This window comes from Metarhizium robertsii, assembly GCF_000187425.2.
Source record: "Metarhizium robertsii ARSEF 23 chromosome Unknown MAA_Scf_3, whole genome shotgun sequence".
In the NCBI taxonomy this organism is placed as follows: domain Eukaryota; kingdom Fungi; phylum Ascomycota; class Sordariomycetes; order Hypocreales; family Clavicipitaceae; genus Metarhizium; species Metarhizium robertsii.
This window is the reverse complement of record NW_011942171.1, coordinates 2,503,412-2,523,235: the sequence shown is the minus strand read 5'-3', so window position 1 is coordinate 2,523,235 and position 19,824 is coordinate 2,503,412. Positions and strand designations below refer to the sequence as shown.

The window sequence follows — 19,824 nt, the reverse complement described above, 5'->3', positions numbered from 1 at the left end:
CCCGAAACTTTGCCCACTCGATTCAAGGATTAAGATGGACTACGAGGCGCTCAAAGAGCAATGGAGCGAGGTGGAAGAGCGTGATGGTGTGCGCTTAAGTTGGAACGTTTTCCCCAGCTCGCGTATGGTTAGTGGCGAAATATTCCCATGATGCCATTTTGCACTGCTAATGCAGTTGTAGGAAGCTTCGAGGCTCGTGGTTCCCATTGGAGCTCTCTACACGCCTTTGAAAGAGAAGCCCGACACGCCTCTGCTCCAATTTGAGCCAGTGACTTGCAAGCAACCTTGCCGCTCTGTTCTGAACCCTTTCTGGTGCGTTCTCCATCCGCTTGTCTCTCCGTGCCACAATGTCACAAACCAGAGTCATATGACGGAGGACCGACATCCCTCAGCCAAGTTGTACTCGAAAGCCTCTAACCCTTTCGGTAGCCAAGTTGATGTCCGGGCCAGAGTTTGGATATGTCCCTTCTGCCTCTCGAGAAACCAGTTGCCTCCGCATTATAAAGACATCACCGCCAACGCAATTCCGCCGGAATTGCACCCAGCCAATACCACCATTGAGTATCGCTTGTCGCGGCCAGCTCCCGCTCCGCCCATTTTTCTATACGTGGTCGACCTTTGCCAGGAAGAAGATGGCTTAACCTCACTGAAGGAGTCTCTTGTCATGAGCTTGAGCCTTTTGCCTGAAAATGCCCTTGTTGGCCTCATCACGTTTGGCACCATGGTATGGTACAATGAAACACAAGTGTGTGTGTCAACTCATGGCTGATGACAAGAATCTAGGCTCAGGTACATGAAATTGGATATGAAGGCTGCGCTAAGTCTTATGTTTTCCGAGGTAGTAAGGATTACAGTGCAAAGCAGGTTCAGGAAATGTTGGGACTGTCCTCTTCTGGGATTCGTCCTGGTAGTCACGCCCAGCCTGGACGCCCTGCGCCAATGGGCCCTGCCTCGAGGTTCCTTCTCCCAGTTCAGCAGGCTGAATTCTCGCTCACCAAGGCTCTGGAATCCCTCCAGAAAGACCCTTGGCCTACTGCCAATGACCGGCGAAGTCTTAGATGCACAGGTGTGGCCTTGAGCGTTGCCATAGGCCTAATGGAATCTTCATTCCAAAATGCCGGCGGCCGCATAATGTTGTTTGCTGGTGGACCTGCAACCGAGGGGCCCGGAATGGTGGTAGGGCCTGAGCTTCGCGAACCCATCAGGTCACATCACGATATTGATCGTGATAATGTGAAATACTACAAGAAGGCCTTGAAGGTAGGCTCACGAGATTATTGCCCAGCGGATATTTTACTAACCATACTCTTTCGATGTAGTTTTACGATAACCTGGCGAAGCGTACGGCCCACAATGGCCACATTATTGACATATTTGCAGGCTGTCTCGACCAGGTTGGCCTTCTAGAAATGAAGGGCCTGTGCAACTCTACAGGCGGCCATATGATTCTCACGGACAGTTTCACATCATCGATGTTCAAGCAATCATTTGTTCGTATCTTCGAAAAGGACGGGGATGACAATCTTTTGATGGGCTTCAATGCAGTCCTGGAAGTGCTTACTACGAAGGAGTTGAAAGTTACTGGCCTGATTGGGCATGCTGTGTCACTAAACAAGAAGTCCGTGTCGGTCGGTGAAACGGAATGTGGCATTGGCAACACATGTTCGTGGAAGATGTGCGGGATCGATCCACAGGCGAGCTACGGCATATATTTTGAAGTTGCAAGCCAAGGCCCAGCGACTCACCAACAAGCCCCACAGAAAGGCATGATGCAATTCTTAACTTACTACCAGCATTCTTCTGGACAGTTTCATCTTCGTGTCACCACTGTTGCACGGAACTTAAGCGGCCCTGCTGGAGATCCCGCAATTGCTCAGTCATTTGACCAAGAAGCCGCTGCCGTACTCATGTCTCGAATTGCGGTCTTTAAGTCAGAAGTTGATGATGGGCCAGACGTGCTCCGATGGGTAGACAGAATGCTCATTCGGCTTTGTTCGAGGTTTGCTGATTATCGGAAGGATGACCCTTCGTCTTTTAGACTGGAGAAGAACTTCACTCTGTATCCACAGTTTATGTTTCACCTCCGAAGGAGCCAGTTCTTGCAAGTCTTCAACAATTCCCCGGATGAGACTGCGTTTGACCGACATGTCTTGAACCACGAAGATGTGGGCAACTCTCTCATCATGATCCAGCCGACACTGGACTCATATACTTTTGACCAGGAAGGTGGACAGCCTGTTTTACTTGACTCTGCCTCAATCCAGCCGACGCATATCCTGCTTTTAGACACATTTTTCCATATCCTCATCTTTCATGGAGAGACCATCGCGGAGTGGCGAAAAGCGGGCTACCAAGATCAAGAAGGCTACGAAAACTTTGCTGCACTGTTAGAGCAACCAAAGGAAGATGCCAGGGTAAGTTATATAGGGAAAAAAACATTAATTAGATGATGCTAACTTAGTCTCAGGACCTGATCACTGATCGGTTTCCATTGCCTCGGTTCGTTGTGTGCGATGCGGGTGGTTCTCAGGCGCGATTCCTGTTGTCCAAGTTGAACCCTTCGACAACTCACACAACGGGTCCGTATGGGGGCGGCGGGACCTCTTCGGCTCAAACTATCTTCACTGACGATGTATCCTTGCAGACGTTTATGGATCACCTTATGAAGTAAGTGATCGGAGCCCCAATATCCTTGTACGGTCAGGCGAGAGCTAACCTCTCTTAATAGGCTTGCGGTTAGTGGTACCAGTTAACATAGCATGTATTGGCAATGCGACATTTTGGCTCGCGTCTGTTTGCTGCAGCTAGCAGGGATAGAATGATGATGTCTTTTGGGGCAATAAGCTAGCTAATATACGTACGTATGTACGTACCTAAGTAATTACATGTAATTTCAGAGTGAAGTTAGCGGTGGTAGATTCACAAGGGCACATGGATACCACAAGCTAGCTACGCGCGCGGCCCCTGGTTCTGGTGACAGTACAGTTATCACAAGACAGGTCCTAAATTATCACGAGTTTTAAAAGTCTAACGTCTTGAATAAAGATTCTAAGGTTAGTCACTGAAATACACCTTATACCTACTAAGTACCTAGCGTACTTAAGTACCTAGGTAGTATTGCCCGGGGACTCGCTTAGTGGCTCGTCATGTGATTATGTAAGTACGGAGCACGTAACAACATGCACTGCCAGCTACTTGTGTCACGCCCCATATTAGGTAATGCAGCAAGCAAAGCCCTTACTGCCTGAGGTGTTAGTGAATTACCCGCTTCGCGAGGTGCAGTTAGGGCAGACCAGTGGGGCACACATAAGTTTCACCGGCCTCTTGTGACATTTTTTGTTTTTCTTCCATCACTTAACACACACGGCACGCAAACCACGAGCCTCTGCCAATTCTGATCAGTCAATATGCGTAAGTCTCAATTGATAAGGTCATATCATTTCGCTGCAGGTGCTAACTTTCAAGTTCAACAGCTCCCAAATTCGACCCCAACGAGATCAAGATCATGTTCGTGGTTCTTACGGCAATATTTCAAAGAAAACGTAGACTGACATGCTTAACCTAGCCACCTCCGTGCCACTGGCGGCGAGGTGGGTGCTTCATCTGCTTTGGCTCCCAAGATTGGTCCTCTGGGTTTGTCTCCAAAGAAAGTCGGAGAAGACATCGCTAAGGCCACCGGAGATTGGGTAACCTCCCTTCCTACGTTATAACGCATCAACCCAGGCAGATTACTAACCCCAATGCTAGAAAGGCTTGCGCGTGACTGTCAAGCTTACCATTCAGAACCGTCAGGCTGCCGTGTCTGTCGTTCCTACCGCTTCATCCCTAATCATTAGGGCTCTGAAGGAACCTCCTCGCGATAGAAAGAAGGAGAAGAACATCAAGCATAATAAGTCGGTCAGCCTCGATGAAATCATTGAAATTGCCCGAACTATGCGATACAAGTCTTTCGCCAAGGAGCTCAAGGGTACAGTCAAGGAGATCTTAGGAACCGCCTACAGCGTTGGTTGCCAGGTTGATGGCAAGGCTCCTAAGGTTATCATCGAGGCTATCGACAGTGGCGATATTGACAGTATGTCTTACCATCATCTTTCTGAGCTCTTTGTCTCGTGGTGTTCGAACTCGCTGGTATGAGATAGCTGACAAGTTCAATCTAGTCCCCGAAGAGTAGAGATCCGTCGAAAACACAAAACACTCATCAGAGCAAGCTATGTTGGCAATGAACTTCATGGGTAGTGATAATGGCACATCATGAGCGGCGTAGTAGTCACCTGTATGACAACGTGGTTCAGTTTCGAAACGTCCCCTTGCAGTGACTCATAGTGTGATGTAAGAAAGCGAACATAAATCCTCGGCTACACTCTGAGATTGACCAGACTCCACGGTGGTCTATTTCAATTTTTGCTCGAGGAAGAATAAATCTCATTGTGGCCCCTTACTCACCGCGACACTCTGGCTTATTTTGGCCCGCTGAGTGTAGTGGTCCATTTATCTGGCCAACATATCTCCAAACCTAACTCAGGGCTTGTTACCCAACCTCCGGCGAATCAATGCATCCATAATAAGTCCATGTTGAATATTGTAAGAATGGGCGTTAGTCTCCTCTGGCGGTATCTTACCGTCTGTGATGCTCTTTGTCGATACAATATATAACTTGTGGGCTGTTCAAATCCGTTGTCCTCCACTTCAGGCATTTCATCTTGTGGTCGCTTTTAGACCATACCACTCATTGTCGGGCAGAGCATCGTGCAGTGATGGGAATTGTGTTGGTCCTGCATATTAAGTGCAAAGACTGGGCCTTGAATGTTCTGTCCTTATTTTCCATGTCTCGTATATAGGGTACCTACTTCTGCTAGTATATCCATACCTACCTAGGTAGGTAGATATCATATCATACCAACACTATTGTTTACAGTGTGAGGAAATGGTATTTACCCACCTCAATTCATGGTCTATCATGTGTCACTTGCTTGCTGGTTATGGGGACACGACTTGTTTTCATGGCACTAGTCAGTGGCATTGGCGACAAAAACCGCTTGGCAGCAATCCTACGGGAAAACGTACAAGTGCCAAGGCATGACTTGCCGTATGCTTGGTCTGTTAAACCATGAGTTTCTTGTCTTTGCTCGTGTCACCGTATTTCCAGAACACAGTCACCGCAACATTATCCGCAGCCTCCGGTGAGCTGGCTGCCTCTCCGACTCGAGTTCTCGGCCCTCCTGTTACACAGTCACCAGTCACCGGTAGGACATGCGATGCGAGCTTGCTCTGAAGTCGGTGCAGGAAGTGGTTACTATTGGACGACAGGATTGATTGATAGGCCTAATCACCTTGGTGAGTGTAGGGTAAGAGATTGATTCGATACTGTGCGAGCGCATGCGGACCACAGGAGGATGGATCTCTCTGAATTTAATACTTCTGCAGCTGGGCTGGGTTGTAGTCCCGTTTACTAAAGTATGCAATGTTTCCCCTGCTGGGGGAACTGTTGTCACACATTCTAGAAGTCGGCTATGTAGTCGTCGCAAGCTTGCCTTCTTAGAGGCGGTCACCTCCACCGCGCCACAGCACAAGCCACCAAAAGCAACACCTTTCCCTTGGACCAACGTCAACTCAACGCTGTTGTGCTTGGCATGTCAGCACATCGCTTCCTGACCCTATCCCCTCCCTTCCTCCTCTCCAGCACAGAAACCCACATCATCACCGACAACGGTGACACACGGCGCCTCACTTCTAATCGCACTCTCGCATCCCGAGACAGCATCATAGGTCTATTCTCAGGACAGCACGTTGGACACCCTTGGGCAGCCGCAGAGCTCCAGCGTCATCCACGGGGAAGACGCCGTTAGCAGCCCCAAATGCGTCTCAACTACTACACATCATCAGCCATGCGTTGAGCGGCAAGTCATGATCGAATGCTGACTTGCCAGCCGTCGTTCATTTTTCGTTGACTTTGTATGATTCAGACGCCCCAGTTTCTTTCGGATATGCTTCCTGCACCGCCGATGCATCCTGGTACCGTGCCAGGACCACAAGCTTTCAACAGCTTATCCAACATACCTGGACAAGAAGCCAACGGACACAACGATGGCCACGCCCGCCGATTTGTACCAAACCATAGACGTTCTTTTCCGATCAGGATATCGCAGTCGTCGCAACAGGCTGCCATGCCAACTGCTCATCTCGGTTCATTTACGACCGAGCACAACCTTCGCAGAAAGACGCCGGGCGGAACGGTCGAGGCGGGATACGATGGTTCGCCGATTCAGCCATTCCCGGGACCACCACCATTGAAACAGATGATACTCCCCATGTCAGCTGGCTTAACATCCTACTTTCCACCGGACCCTTTGCTGGGATCTATACAACCGCCGCACATCCAATTCAATGTGCTCGGTAGCAGCTATAGTCACGGCTCTCACCCCCCAGCAAACCTTCAGCCTGGTGCCTGGGCCTACAGTGACGCAACACCCAATGGGTTTGACCTTTCGACGGTTCTGAACAGTGGTTCACGCTTGCTGAATACCAGCAATGTCCAAGCCATGGGTCAGCCTTCAGATCTTTACCAGCCAGTCATTCGAGCGAATGAGCACAACCTCCGTGCCTTCTGCCCGCCTCCAGCTCCAACCAGTGGTTCATTGCTATTTGGTCATATGGGCTGGCAGCCGGGATCTTCGCCATGGGACCATAGCAACTATGACAAAAACCCGGGCCTTGGTATTCCATACACGGCACCAGATATAAACCATACCGGATATGGTCAACATGGCAGCGTCGTATCCCAGCACTCACAATTATACGGCAAGTATCAAGGGCTAGATAGAGGGACAAGATATTCTGGACACAGTCCACGGTGGGGGTTTCAAACATACCAAAGTCCTCGCTCAAGGACTGATGGCCAAAGGGTGACTTCGATCGGAGAGTCACATCTTCGGGACAAAGCCTTACAGCAATCATATCAAAGCTATGTGGAACTGCTTTCATATTTGCAAGCCAGTGGCAAAACGAGCCCAACGAGAAGTAGCCCTGGCTCCTTCAGTTCCTGCAAACTCCCGGCGTATCCCAAACCACCGAAGCTACAGAGCCTTAGAATGGTCAAAAGCGTCAATCTCGCGGGCCCCAACGCGACATCTGCTAATAGTATGAGTCAAGGCTCGGCCGAGCATGGTGGACGATGTACTCTGGATAGCGGCCGGTCCTTACACAGGCACGCTCCCTATAGCCAACCAATCCCTAATGGTAACAACGTATACTCTTTGGAACAAAAATTTGTCTCGGCAAACCCGAGTATCTCAGCACCTTCATTTAGCAACATAACAACCGCAGTCCATCCATTACCGGTATCCAATGCTCTGACATCTCTAGACATTCTTAATAATCTCTGCGAACAAACCAAGTGGCAATGGATCGAAGGTATGCTTGTCGGAGGTTGCCTTCTATACTGCCTAGAGAGGTATGATGACGCGTTAAAATGGTTCTCAGCAATAATTAAGCTGGATTCCGGGTGAGTATACCTCATCATGAGGAATTATTGCCTCAACCACTAATCAAGTTGTCTCGTAGTCAAGTTGAGGCCACTACACATCTTGGTGCAGCTCTGTACTGTCTTGGCCGCCAGGATGAAGCTGAGCAGAACTGGCTTCGGGCGGTAAAGCTAGAACCAAGCTATTTAGATGCAACGGAACATCTAGTAGGGTACTTGTACAAAAACCGGAGCGGGGAAGCTATCGAAGTTATAGCATATGTCCAGAAAGCTTTAGGCCCCGTTATCGCCAGTACGAACTCTACCCAATCAAAGGCGCCACTGCCTATCCTAGGAAGTGGAAATGAACTAGTTGTACCAGGCTCCCAGTCTCAATTTCTGAACGGGGGCGGCAGTAGCAATACCCCTGGATTCGGATCCAGTGGTTACTTGCTGTCTGGTATAGATAACGGCAGAATGCTGGCCCTAGTTCATGCAAAAGGAACATTGCTCTATAGCCAAAAGGACACTGAGCGTGCGTCGGAAGCCTTCCAGGAAGCTGTTTTGATCAGCCTTGGACGACAAGTTACAGGGATCCAGGAACTTATTCGTCGTATCCAAGTCGCGCTCTCACCAAGAACATGCCAAAATGCTTCTAGCAAAAAGTCACAATCTCTGCAGCCGTTGATGTTGTCTCCAGAAAAAGCCCGGCATACCGCCCATCTTGTTTTTGGTGGCACCGGTGAACTACCTGGTCTCCAATTTCTCCGAAACGGGCCATCTAAGCGTGCTGCTGTGCAAACGACAAGCAACTCATTGCTATCGCTGGCTAAAATCTTGCAAGACGCCATGTCTAGTGGCAAAGTGGATTTTGGCCTCTTTCGTGGCTCATCGCAAGTCGGCGATATACTTGCTCTATACTATCTTTCTTTGTCGCTTCAAGAGAGTCCATCTACAGCCAATAATGTTGGCATTCTTCTCGCTGGAGTTCAACAAGGCATTGCCGCATCCTCAAACACAGCTGGCAGAACAATGCCGCAAACTAGTATACCTGGTATTGCCCCTGGAAGTGGCCTTGCCCTAGCACTTGCGTATTATAATTATGGCCTTAAACTCGATCCGAACCATGTTCATCTTTATACAAATCTTGGCAGCTTGCTGAAGGATGTTGGCCAACTGGACTTCGCAATAGGAATGTACGAACGCGCAGTATCCTGTGACGGGACGTTTGACATTGCTCTCACGAATCTTGCCAATGCTGTCAAAGACAAGGGCCGGATAAACGATGCCATTCACTACTATCGACGCGCAGTAAACGCGAATCCTGGGTTCGCGGAGGCTGTTTGCGGGCTTTTTACGGCCCTTAATTCCGTGTGCAACTGGCGTGGCCGTGGCGGTGTGTTTCTAGAATCTGGGAAGTACGACCGGTGGCATGTCAATAGTGAGGGAATGCTCGTTGACGCTCAAACTAGTGGGTGCAGCAGCGGTCTCACTAGGCGCGTCGTCGATATCGTGAGCCAACAACTCAAGGATGCATCTCACTGGGGCCAAGGGATGTTGCGGGAATCCGCTATATGTGATTTAGCAAAGCAACTGCAACATCTTTGCAAAGACCCATCGTTTCGACTAGAGGAAGCCCTTCGCCGATGGGCTGATCAGCCATGGGAAGGATCTCGGCTTTTGCGACTGATAGAGCGTGCCACACGAGTGTTACTGAGGAAAAGTTACAGGGATCGATATCTATGTGGCCAAACTAACAAATTGTCATACGACAGACCGAAACTGCCGCAAAATCTTAGTGTTCCATCAGCACCTACAGTGCTTCCATTTCATACCTTCACGTGTCCCTTAACAGCTAGACACATAAGAGCAATTGCTCAACGAAATGCTCTTCGTATATCGAGCTCGACACTTCGATCACCCTGGATACCTTCCACAATGTACCCTCCTCCTTCCCCTCCGAACCCACATTTGAATGTGGGTTATATATCCTCAGATTTCAATAACCATCCGTTGGCTCATTTGTAAGTCACACTGCCTGTTTTTTTGTTCAACCTCTCTGCTTTTGGAGCTATATTAGACTCTTGCCTAACTTAGTTGGAGGATGCAATCCGCCTTCGGGTTTCACAACCCGGATCGAGTCCAGGCTATTTGCTATGCCACCACACCAAGTGATGGGTCTGTCCATCGCCAGCAGATTGAGAACGAGGCACCGGTGTTTAGAGATGTCAGCAACTGGCCACCAGATAAATTGGTTGAACAGATTACAAGGGACAATATTCACATACTGGTGAATCTGAACGGCTACACCAGGGGTGCAAGGAATGAAATCTTTGCAGCCAGGCCGGCACCTATTCAAATGTCGTTTATGGGATTTGCTGGCACATTAGGTGCTGAGTGGTGCGACTATATACTAGCTGACACAACCGCGGTCCCGTCAACCACTCTTCGCCCTTGGAGAGATAATGTGTCAATCGAAGATGTGTTCTGTGATAACAATGAAGACACCACAGGTGACTGGGTGTATTCGGAAAATGTTATCTTTTGCCGGGACACTTTCTTCTGCTGCGATCATGCACAGTCATGCGCAATTGACGAGAAAGAAACTGAGTGGGCTGAGGTGGAAAGGCGGAGGTGGAAGATGAGAAAGGAGTTGTTTCCCAGGCTGGGGAACGATGCTATCATACTCGGCAACTTCAATCAGCTCTACAAGGTAAGTAAAAAAACGCCTTCCTCTTTGACTTTGCCATTTTCCCGAGCCGTCAATCTAACGAGATGCGGAAAGATTGACCCGACCATTTTTCGGGCTTGGCTACGCATTCTGGCTCGGGTCCCACGAGCGGTTTTATGGCTTCTTCGGTTTCCTGAACCCGGTGAGAGCAACCTCCGGGCTACAGCTAAAGCGTGGGCCGGACCTGAAGTAGCAGATCGGATCATTTTCACAGATGTGGCCCCAAAAAGTCAACACATTTCGCGGGCCACTGTTTGCGATATGTTTCTGGATACCCCGGAATGCAATGCCCACACCACAGCTGCAGATGTCCTGTGGTCCAGCACCCCACTACTTACTCTTCCCCGATATCCTTACAAAATGTGCTCACGGATGGCTGCGTCTATTTTACGTGGTGCGCTTCCTCGATCTTTGGAAGGCCAACAAGCAGCCGAGGAACTGATTACAGACACTGAGGCAGGATATGAGCAGCGAGCGGCTGATTTGGCGAATAGCCTTGAATACACAATGACTAGTGGCGGCTACGGACAAAGCAGTGGCCGTCTGGCGGACATACGGAAGCTTTTGTGGGATAGCAAATGGCACTGTGGCCTATTTAATACCCGAAGATGGGTGGAAGACCTAGAGACAGCATACGAGGAGGCATGGAAAAGGTGGGTTGATGGTGCTGGTGGTGACATTTACCTCTGACAGAGCTCGGCTGCCCTGTGGGTGAGGTTATGATGAAGATAACGACGATAGATGATGATGAACATGACCTTGATTAGCGGCATATTTGTAACCTTGACTCGTAATCGCATACTCACCCAGCAATTTATCGCACCATCTCGTCTGGCATATGACCTTACTTGCTAGTCGATATTTAAGCATGAATCAATACTCTAAAACCATTTGTAGTGAAATCTAGAGCGTGCTTTGCCGTTCCTCAACAATGTAGCGCATGCTTCTCTGGGCTGGTCAAACCGGCGTCGTCTCCGGCCACCTACATGCCACTAATTAGCGAGGGATTGACGTGGTCTCGTGCCCGTCACAATCTATTTGACTTTTTTTTAGTCAAGGGCAAGTATGTCAATGACAGTGCCATTGTTCCGCATGGTCCTCGCTAGGCGAAGTTTATGCCATGACCCGCGTATGATTGGGTGCTGTGTACGAGAGTAAAAAGAGAGGTTAGCAGGTGGTCGGCACTATGGGTTTAGAACATGATCGCCAGGCGCTCGACATCTACTCAGCAACATGTCTACATGGCTTGAAACTCTGACAGCCTGGTGCCAAGACAAGCCTCTGGTCATTCTCGAACCACCGGATGCCAGGTGCAATGTTGCATGACCACCAGGGCAGCATCAGTCATAATACTATGGCCGGTTAGGCAAAAGTATCAGACCCAACCACACCGTCCGACGTTCAGCGTTGATGCAAACCTAAAACTATGTGATGTTTGCGCTTTTTGGTCATCCATGACGCGTATATGCTGATACTGAAGATGCTCCTTTAAGCCGCTTGGATTCTTCATCGTTTATTCGGTGAGCGGTGGGCGCTTGGCAAAACTTTGAGGAGTAGGGTAATTCTCTTCCCAATCATACCCAGTTGCCAGGCAGCCAGACATTCCCAAGTGTCGGAGGCAGAAACCCAGGGTTGTGACATTTCTAGCAAAGGGTTTCACATTGACTGATGTGTAACTATTCGTAGACGACGGATACGACGCGACTTGATATTTAGTCTTTTGCCTACCCACCCTAAGTAGGTAACTAGTAGGTAGCAGGTAGGCATGGCATGTAAGTAAGCAGAGTTTTGCAGGCTCTCTGCGACTGGGATTCAATTCTGCCTCTACGTGCCTCTGAAGTCATTTGAGCGGCCGGCCGTATTGACTCCTTGGCTTGATATGGTTCAAGTATTGGTCAGGTCAATAGCTTCGCAGGGCAGCTGGCAAGGACCGTTCCGCCAGTCCTGTCAAGCCACGGGCGGCTTGGTCCAGTGGGCATGAAATCAACCCTGCACCATCCGGAGCACGTAAATATCAACATTGAATGTTTAATACCTACCTACCTAAGTAGGTAGATATTGTACACACCAGTTGACGTTCAATGCTCTTACTTTCGCACCTTCTCCCTAGTGCCCTAGGTGAGTAGGTAGACTCCGCACCTGACCGATGATAGGCACTCGATGTGACTGGTCGACCTGTCAAAAGACGGATAGATGATGCTTGTCAAAACCGTGAATGAGAACAATGCAGTGGATTATCCAACGTCACTACGCCTGGATACCACCTCTTGGATCTGATCAGTTCCATCTTGGCAACGATGGCAGTTGTTGTGGTTCCGCTAACCTGTCTCATGATCTCTCAACGCAATCGCGCCATTCAAGATGTTAGAACCAACCGCACTTGTTGTTAGAAGGAACTTAATTGCAAAGGCGTGTATAGGGGAGGCTGTCCACTGTGTGCGTTAGGTCTCTTCAACAACCCAGAATTAACCTTTATCTTTTGCACTTGTCACGATTGACGTAAAGTTTATTGCCTGCCCGCATGCCCCTTTGTTACTCTAGCAAACTCTAGAAGGCAACCAGGCACATCTGACCTACCTACCGAGGTGCCTAGTAGGCTTCACGACATCATGCCCCCTATCCTCGCATGCCAGTGATTTCATTCTCGGCAAGAGTCACCTGCCTATGGGCTCTAACATGACAGTCTACAAATCTCAAGCCAAAGAGGTAAAATCCTTTCTGTCCTGTTTTGCCCTGACCAGAAGTATAAGCCGCGCGGGATTTAGCTCCAAGGGCTTACGGTAGATAGTAGGCAGTTGGTATGATTCGCTAGTAGAATTTCAAAGTTGGCAACAGAATCCCAACCGACTGACTAGAGACTGTTCGGAGCATTGACATGGAGATGGTGCCAGCCTGAACGAAGCCTGGCACTGGACTCGGCGGGTGAGCTGAGTGGGCAAAAGGCTCCTGATTGGCAAGGGTCTACGTTCTGGTGGCAGGTACGGAATACATGACCAAATGAGGTAAGTAGACCAGGGGATGGTGGATCTGGCCAAGCAAGCGCCATCCCGGCTGCAGATCATTGTGTTCTATTCTCCAGCCCTCCGACGTACACCCCCCCGTTCACCCAGCACGCCCAATGCGTGGGACGGGAGTTCACGCTCCTCCATGCTCCCCTGTGCTACACGGGAGTGTAACCGTCACCAGATTTCAACCATGGGCTGCCTTCCGTCGCTACTTTGGGACTCTGCACTATCTGGCTGGCCTATTAGTCACATCTCTTTGGTTACCAATTGGCCTGCCGCCCCTGTCCGTACTACAATGTTGACTCTCTTAAAGTCACGCCCCGCGTCCACACCCTCTCCGCTAAGATTTTGTCCAGTCAATGTCAAGTGGTGCGTCTGACAGCGGTGCTAACACAAGTACACCGAGCCTCATCGGGCCTCCCCATCATTGACGCATTCGCTTGCATATTTACTTTCTTCTAGTCGCGAACCCCCTCTCCGCCCGAACTCTCCCATCGACACAATGAAAATAGCTTGATACTTCGGCGCAACTTTATTTTTCTTAATGATTTCAGCCACCGTGACAAGAAATCCTATAAATTAAGCGAGTTTCGGCAAACTTGTCATCAGTTCGAAGCTGTCAACAACCTACCCAGGGCAGTTGAGCATAGCGGTCACTAACGCTTCCCGCTTTCTATCTTTCACCATCGCAGACGATTGCCTGGATTTCAACCATGGAACCTCGTCAACGGAGAGGTCCTTGGTCCAACACCGAGGACCGTTTCCTTCTGAGCCTGATTGGAAATCGAGGCCCTTTGAACTGGGTTCGCATCGCTCAAGTTCTTGGATCCCGTACTCCAAAGCAATGCCGAGAACGCTATCACCAGAATCTTAAACCATCTTTAAATCATGACCCTATTACACCCGAGGAAGGCGCCAAGATCGAGTATTTGGTAGAAACTGTTGGAAAACGATGGGCTGAGATTGCCCGCCGCCTTGACGGACGAAGTGACAACGCGGTCAAAAACTGGTGGAATGGAAGCCAAAATCGAAAGAAGCGCTCCGAACGCCGACGCCGTGCTTCAAATCCAACATCCGAAACTCAATCACCATCGTCGACTTCGTCCTCGCCGTTGCCATCATTTGATCATGGCATGCAACGAGCGCCACTTTCAATCATGAGCCCGATACTCCCCGCGCCATTTCCCAACAATCTAAGGTCACCTATGTCTGGCTCCAGGAGTCGAATTGGGTCTTTGGTGGATGGCCCTCTTCCATCACCATGCTCTTCTGAGCCATCGGATTTGGATTCAAGCGCCCATTACACGACGTCCCCAGCTGATCGACCACGCTCACTTTATTCTCAAATACCACAGGTTGAGCTCCCTCCATTGCGCGGATGGCCAGAACCCGTTCCGGCAGAGTCTCAGCTGCCTCGTATTAGTCCAATGGGCAGGCTTGATGAAGGGAGGTTTGGCAGGGACTTCGTCCGCCTGCCTCCATTGTCTAGTCCATCCGAACTCATGACAACACCTGCTTTACCGACATTGCAGAAGGAGGAGGAAGGGAAAGACCTGCGACATGAGCAATCGCAGCGAGAACCACAGCTTCCTCCCCGACATTTGGGGGCTTCAGACTCAAGTGCCGAGGAAGCTAGCAACGACACGGGTTATAAAATGAGACTTGCGTCACTATTGGCGTAGTAGAGTTTCTGTGTGTTGTTAGTAGTCGTTGCCAACACTGTTTCCCGCCGTGGCTCGAAGTGCCACTTGCAGTTCACGGGCCCTGGCACAGTGACGAGATGCACGGTACATGCTAGACATTCGTCCGCCTTCAAGGTTGCTGCCTTAGGGAGACTATGGATAACCCACGCGCTCGCTACAAGCTCTCATCTTGAAGCGACGTTGCTTCTCAAGTTCACAACTTAGCCAGGCGCCTGGCTCATTGTCAACATACCAGTCTAACCTCACTTGCTTAAGCGTTTCCCCCTCGTATCTTTGCTGTCTATTTCGCTGTCGTGTGACGACCGAGGCCTGCGGTCATTTGTTAAACATTCTGCCAATCTATACCCCCGACCGTTTTGGCAGAACTTGGTCTAGCACTCTACTACAGTTGGGCGAATTCATGTATGTGTCACGAGAAGACTTGGCTTGAGGCTGCTCTGGCGTATCTGGAGTTGTTTTAGGGAAAGGGGCAAAAGAGAGGATTTTTGTGTTAGTGTCAATTAATATGTCTTGTTTTCAGCGGCCGTCCCGTACTCGTGTGAGAGAGCAAAGATGCATTGTGTCTGTAGAGCGGAACTGCTTTGTGATCTGATGTGCAGTCTGGGCTCTCGACTCGTACAAGTCAAATTGCTGACAGCCGCATTCCTTATCTGTCTCTTGGATTGTTCCGGCCAAGGAGCAAGCGGCTGACCAGGCCAGACACAAAAAGCCACGGCCAGTTCATATTCTCAGCAGAAAGGTGTGCCCCAGGGTAAGAATATTAACCTAAGCCTCTAAGAACAAAGCATTGGTTGCCCATACTTCCGAGTCAATGCTCGCGTTGATAGCACGTAGCTGCTAGCAGGAGTATAAAACTACGATGAACATTGCAGCTCTTGACGCCCAGTTCACTACTTGCACTTGGCTACGTGTTGTATAGCAAGGTGTTGAAGAAATCGAGTGGCGTGTAGTACTACGATGATGCGTGCGAAAGATTTGGAATTGGCGGATCCATAAATGCAGAAGTCGAGATCGACATGACCCTGATGAGACGGAGAATACTAGTAGTAATAGGACCAATTTGAAGTTCTAAATGGGGTTTGGTAATAGTTCCCGCGTGAGATGTGCTAGCACTGGAGATGGAGATGCGGGTAGCTGATTGACTCACACACCAGACCATTGACATTTCTCAGCGACGATCAATTTGGAGATTGAGGTGAGAGCCTTCAAATGTCGGAGGGAGAAAGCCGACCAGTCAAAGCCTGAGGGCCACATACATGGGCACCTACATACTACGTACCTACCTTCCTACTTAAGTAGGTAGGTAGGTACATAGCAGGTATGTACCTCTTGGGTATAGATGGTGATTGTCTCTAGTTCGCCTTGAAGAAAGGTCTAGTGAAGTGATTAATTTTTTGTTACTTAGCTGCTAGGGCAATAGTATGTACAATACGGCCCAAAACATGCAGACAAAAAACGTTGAAGAGCAGGGATGTCTGTCCCAGATGTATGTAGTATCTCGATGGGTGCCCGTCGGCCTTCATCCTGGATGCAGCGGAGACCTGAACCCCCCTTCCCCAGCTCTTCAATCTCCCAAGTGCTGGTAGAGTACGGAGTACTCCACATTGTTTGGTCCGACCGTTGGCAATCTATATTAAAATAGGAAGAGAGAACAGGGAAGCCTGTCTTGTGAATCACCCAATCACAAACTGTCGGAGTCACTCCGATCGCCCCTTTGTCTTTTCTCTCCGAGCTTGATGCTCTTGGTCCCTTCCAAAGGCAACCAGTGAGGTCCGCTCATGCTGATGTGATTGGTACGGGGAGATGGCAATGGTTCTCGACAGTGAACTATGCAAGTACTAGCTAGGGATCTCATGGGATCCTGTGGAACCTTGGAATGGCGTCACGACTGGCGTTTGTATGTACCAGGTCTATGGGTTGGCAAATTGCAGCAATGAGGCGGCAATGTTCTGGAAAGGCGGGCTTCTTGATCATCAGTATGGTGGCAGAGACTTGCGCAAATTTTCGGTTGACCACGAGCGAGTTGGCCATGGAGTTGGGCTTTTGTGCTGGCTGTTCGGCGACTCCGTCATTTTCAACGGTCTGGTGCGCAAAAACAAGATGGTACCAGAAGATGTAGGGGAAAATTGTCAGGCTTCCTTCCATACTGTATATATGTACATCGGTAAGTGCCTACCTAGGTACTTAAGTACCTCTAAGTTCCTTGACACAGCCAACATTGAACGAACATTGCCAATAGGTGCTCCATACATGCTTGGACTTGATGGAAGGAAGGCTGTTGGTTGGTATGCACCGCCCCCACCCCCTTTCCCCCTGCAGGAAGTGGAAGGACGGGACAACTCAGGAACTTGCATTTGAGTGACTTTCGTTTGTGCCGGCAGACATGGGAGGTTCGAACATTAAATGCATGTGCTGGGTCTGGCGGGGTCCACCGTCACCGTTGGCTTTCCAGCGGTTATTAGGGTCGCGCCGCTATTCTGTCCTGTGTGGATGCCTGATCCATGGATGTGGTTCTACAATCACTAATCGTCAATCTCACGTTTTGCTCTGCAGCACGGCATCGTTACCTCCCTCCCCCACGACGTGGTTGCCAGGCACCTTGGCACATCCACTGTCGTCTTGGATTCATAGTCTAATACCCAGCGGACCAGATGAACTGTGTTGTCTGCCTCGGGTTTCGTTGTGTCAATGCTTGTACATACCTGCTCGGGTACATACGTACGTATCGGACTTTAGCCATAGACGTACCTGCTTAGTAGATCACTACCTAGGTACTCCGTACCTAGTTAGGTATTGATGCAATGGGTCTGTCTGCGCTCCTGATGGCGATCTTGGCAAGAACATTCCGTACAGCACAGCCAGGCGGCCCGAGGATGTTTGCTCCGTTGTGGTGGGGTGGTAAGTGGCAGCCGCCGCCCATTCTGGCGATTCTTGGCGCTGACCTTCGAGGCCTGGAGAGAAAGCTTGAGAGATTGGAGAGCGTATTCCCAGCCAATACGCGAACAGAGTAGCCGGGTGGATGCTTTGGCGCCGTTGACCCAACATTGAACACCCCCAATTCAGTACAGGCGAAAGGTCAACGGGCGTCCCGCAATTATCTATAACTAAGTGCTCAAGGTCGCTATGTAGAGGCTTACGGATGTGGCCGTCCGGCTATGGGCCGTGGTGGGGCCGGTAGCTTCAAGTACGGAGTGCTCAAGCAGCAAGGTTACGTCCGGTACTTTACTTATACCTAGCAGTTTGTTGCAGGGGCTTCAATGTTCTCTCAGCTAAAGTACTAGTAGTAGTAGTAGTACTGGACAATACATAATTGTAGGTACCTAGGTACACATGCATGCACAACAATATTGACTCTTCCGGCTGATCCATCCCTCTGTTACTGGCAATCTGGAACGTTGAATGGTTGGGTGGTTGTGCCTCAATCAATCAAGACCCCATCCTGAGGTTGACTGCATCGTCTTCCAGAAAACTGAAGTAATACGTCGTACAGTCTGGCGCGTTGCACAAGATCCGGCCCCACACGCAGTACATATGCATGTACATACGATTCGTCGTTGACCCCTTCCATCTATACGGAGTGAAGCCAATGCCAAGATGCTGCTGCTGAGACGTGAACCATGCTGATCAGCGGACCCTGGGATATTAACCACGAAGACGAATCAACTTGACTCGTAAGCAGTTATGACTACTACTCACAGCAGCAACAGTAGCGACGACGACCAAGACTCAAGTAAGAGACACGCACGTGCGCGGACCGTAAGCGGTTGGGGTTAACAGGAAGCCCTTTTGCAGAGCGACACATCTAGCCTATTCAACTAGATATTCAGTTGATGTTGATGGGGCAAAGACGGCATACAACATCCGAGAGCTTACTCCGTACTCGGCACAGTCCTCCCAAGAAGTGACTGGCGCTTCTGCCCCGACAATCGCCGGAGTGACATCGATAACGTGTGGTGTTGGCGGCAACTTGGGGTCCGGACGTATACGCAGCCTAGGTCACTTGGCGGCTGAGCCTCCTGGTTCGTTTGGAGAGCCAGACGACCGCCATCATTCGTCTATGGTGAGGCTCATCGTGGCGGCCTTGATTAGTGATACTGGACTACATATGTATCCTTTCACTGACCTGCATCAGCCATTCGGGGTCTCGGTTCTTATCAATTCCTGCAAGCTACATGACGGAGAACGGTATTCAGAGAGAGAGAAAAGCGGCTATTCCGAGGTGAGCACAGATGGCAACCTGTTTCCATTGGTGGTAATTAACGGTGAAATGCCGGCCCTGGGCTGAGCTGGCAGACCAGACTGGTCCCAATGGCTGGAGCTTAGCCCCGTGCGTCAGTCGCCGGGCGCCAGTTCCTTGTGAACCCCGCCATGGCCCATCACCGTTTTCGTGGCTTAGTTCTGGGGGTGGGCCGCCGCCAATTTTTGTCATTTTCTGGTGTACGGAGCACCAGACATCGATACTGCTGGGCCCTTCCATGTTCGTGCCGACTGAAGTTCCTGGTGGGTATCTGCACTTGGAGGGATACCTTGAATGCCCATTACTGCATATCCGTACGTAAGTACCGAGGTACTTCAGCTGTGAACTCTCACTTTCCAGAACCCCTGCACCAACGGTTATTTGGAAGCCGACAAATTTCGGTCCGAGCTTGCTCGCTCCATGTGCTCACCTCCACCAGGCATGCTTGTCAACGTTGGAATACACATCATCATGGCCACAAAGTAGGATTCAGGACCCCGAAAATACCTAGTTGCGGAGCGCACTCCGTATTCTGTGCCGCGGCCGTCAAGCTACTCTCTACATGTAAAGTACATGGAACATGGCTAGGTGCTGTAGTACCAGACATCATACTACACTCCGTAGTAAGTAGTAAATCCCAAACACGCAATATTTGTGGTTGTGGCGCCCTGTCTTTGTCGTATCGCATG

The 19,824-nt window shown here is 49.9% G+C and overlaps 4 protein-coding genes across 4 annotated transcripts; all 4 read left to right on the top strand.

Annotated features, from left to right (window-relative positions):
* Nucleotides 1-34: 34 nt before the first annotated feature.
* Nucleotides 35-2,753, top strand: MAA_03652 (sec23 protein; the record flags this gene model as incomplete). Its single annotated transcript, XM_007821650.2, has 7 exons — nt 35-127; nt 182-312; nt 430-724; nt 784-1,260; nt 1,320-2,414; nt 2,468-2,667; nt 2,729-2,753. The coding sequence occupies 7 exons, from the start codon at nt 35-37 to the stop codon at nt 2,751-2,753; spliced, it is 2,316 nt and encodes a 771-aa protein (XP_007819841.2).
* A 654-nt stretch (nt 2,754-3,407) lies between these two features.
* Nucleotides 3,408-4,171, top strand: MAA_03653 (uncharacterized protein; the record flags this gene model as incomplete). Its single annotated transcript, XM_007821651.1, has 5 exons — nt 3,408-3,411; nt 3,474-3,507; nt 3,566-3,686; nt 3,748-4,072; nt 4,140-4,171. 5 exons carry the CDS (start codon nt 3,408-3,410, stop codon nt 4,169-4,171), a joined length of 516 nt encoding a protein of 171 aa, XP_007819842.1.
* Nucleotides 4,172-5,984: 1,813 nt separating this feature from the next.
* On the top strand, nt 5,985-10,880 carry MAA_03654 (UDP-N-acetylglucosaminyltransferase; the record flags this gene model as incomplete). The annotated part of the gene is made up of 5 exons (XM_007821652.2): nt 5,985-7,410; nt 7,480-7,501; nt 7,561-9,483; nt 9,563-10,172; nt 10,245-10,880. 5 exons carry the CDS (start codon nt 5,985-5,987, stop codon nt 10,878-10,880), a joined length of 4,617 nt encoding a protein of 1,538 aa, XP_007819843.2.
* A 3,028-nt stretch (nt 10,881-13,908) lies between these two features.
* Nucleotides 13,909-14,877, top strand: MAA_03655 (Transcription regulator HTH, Myb-type, DNA-binding protein; the record flags this gene model as incomplete). Its single annotated transcript, XM_007821653.1, has 1 exon — nt 13,909-14,877. One exon carries the CDS (start codon nt 13,909-13,911, stop codon nt 14,875-14,877), a length of 969 nt encoding a protein of 322 aa, XP_007819844.1.
* Between the last annotated feature and the right edge of the window lie 4,947 nt (nt 14,878-19,824).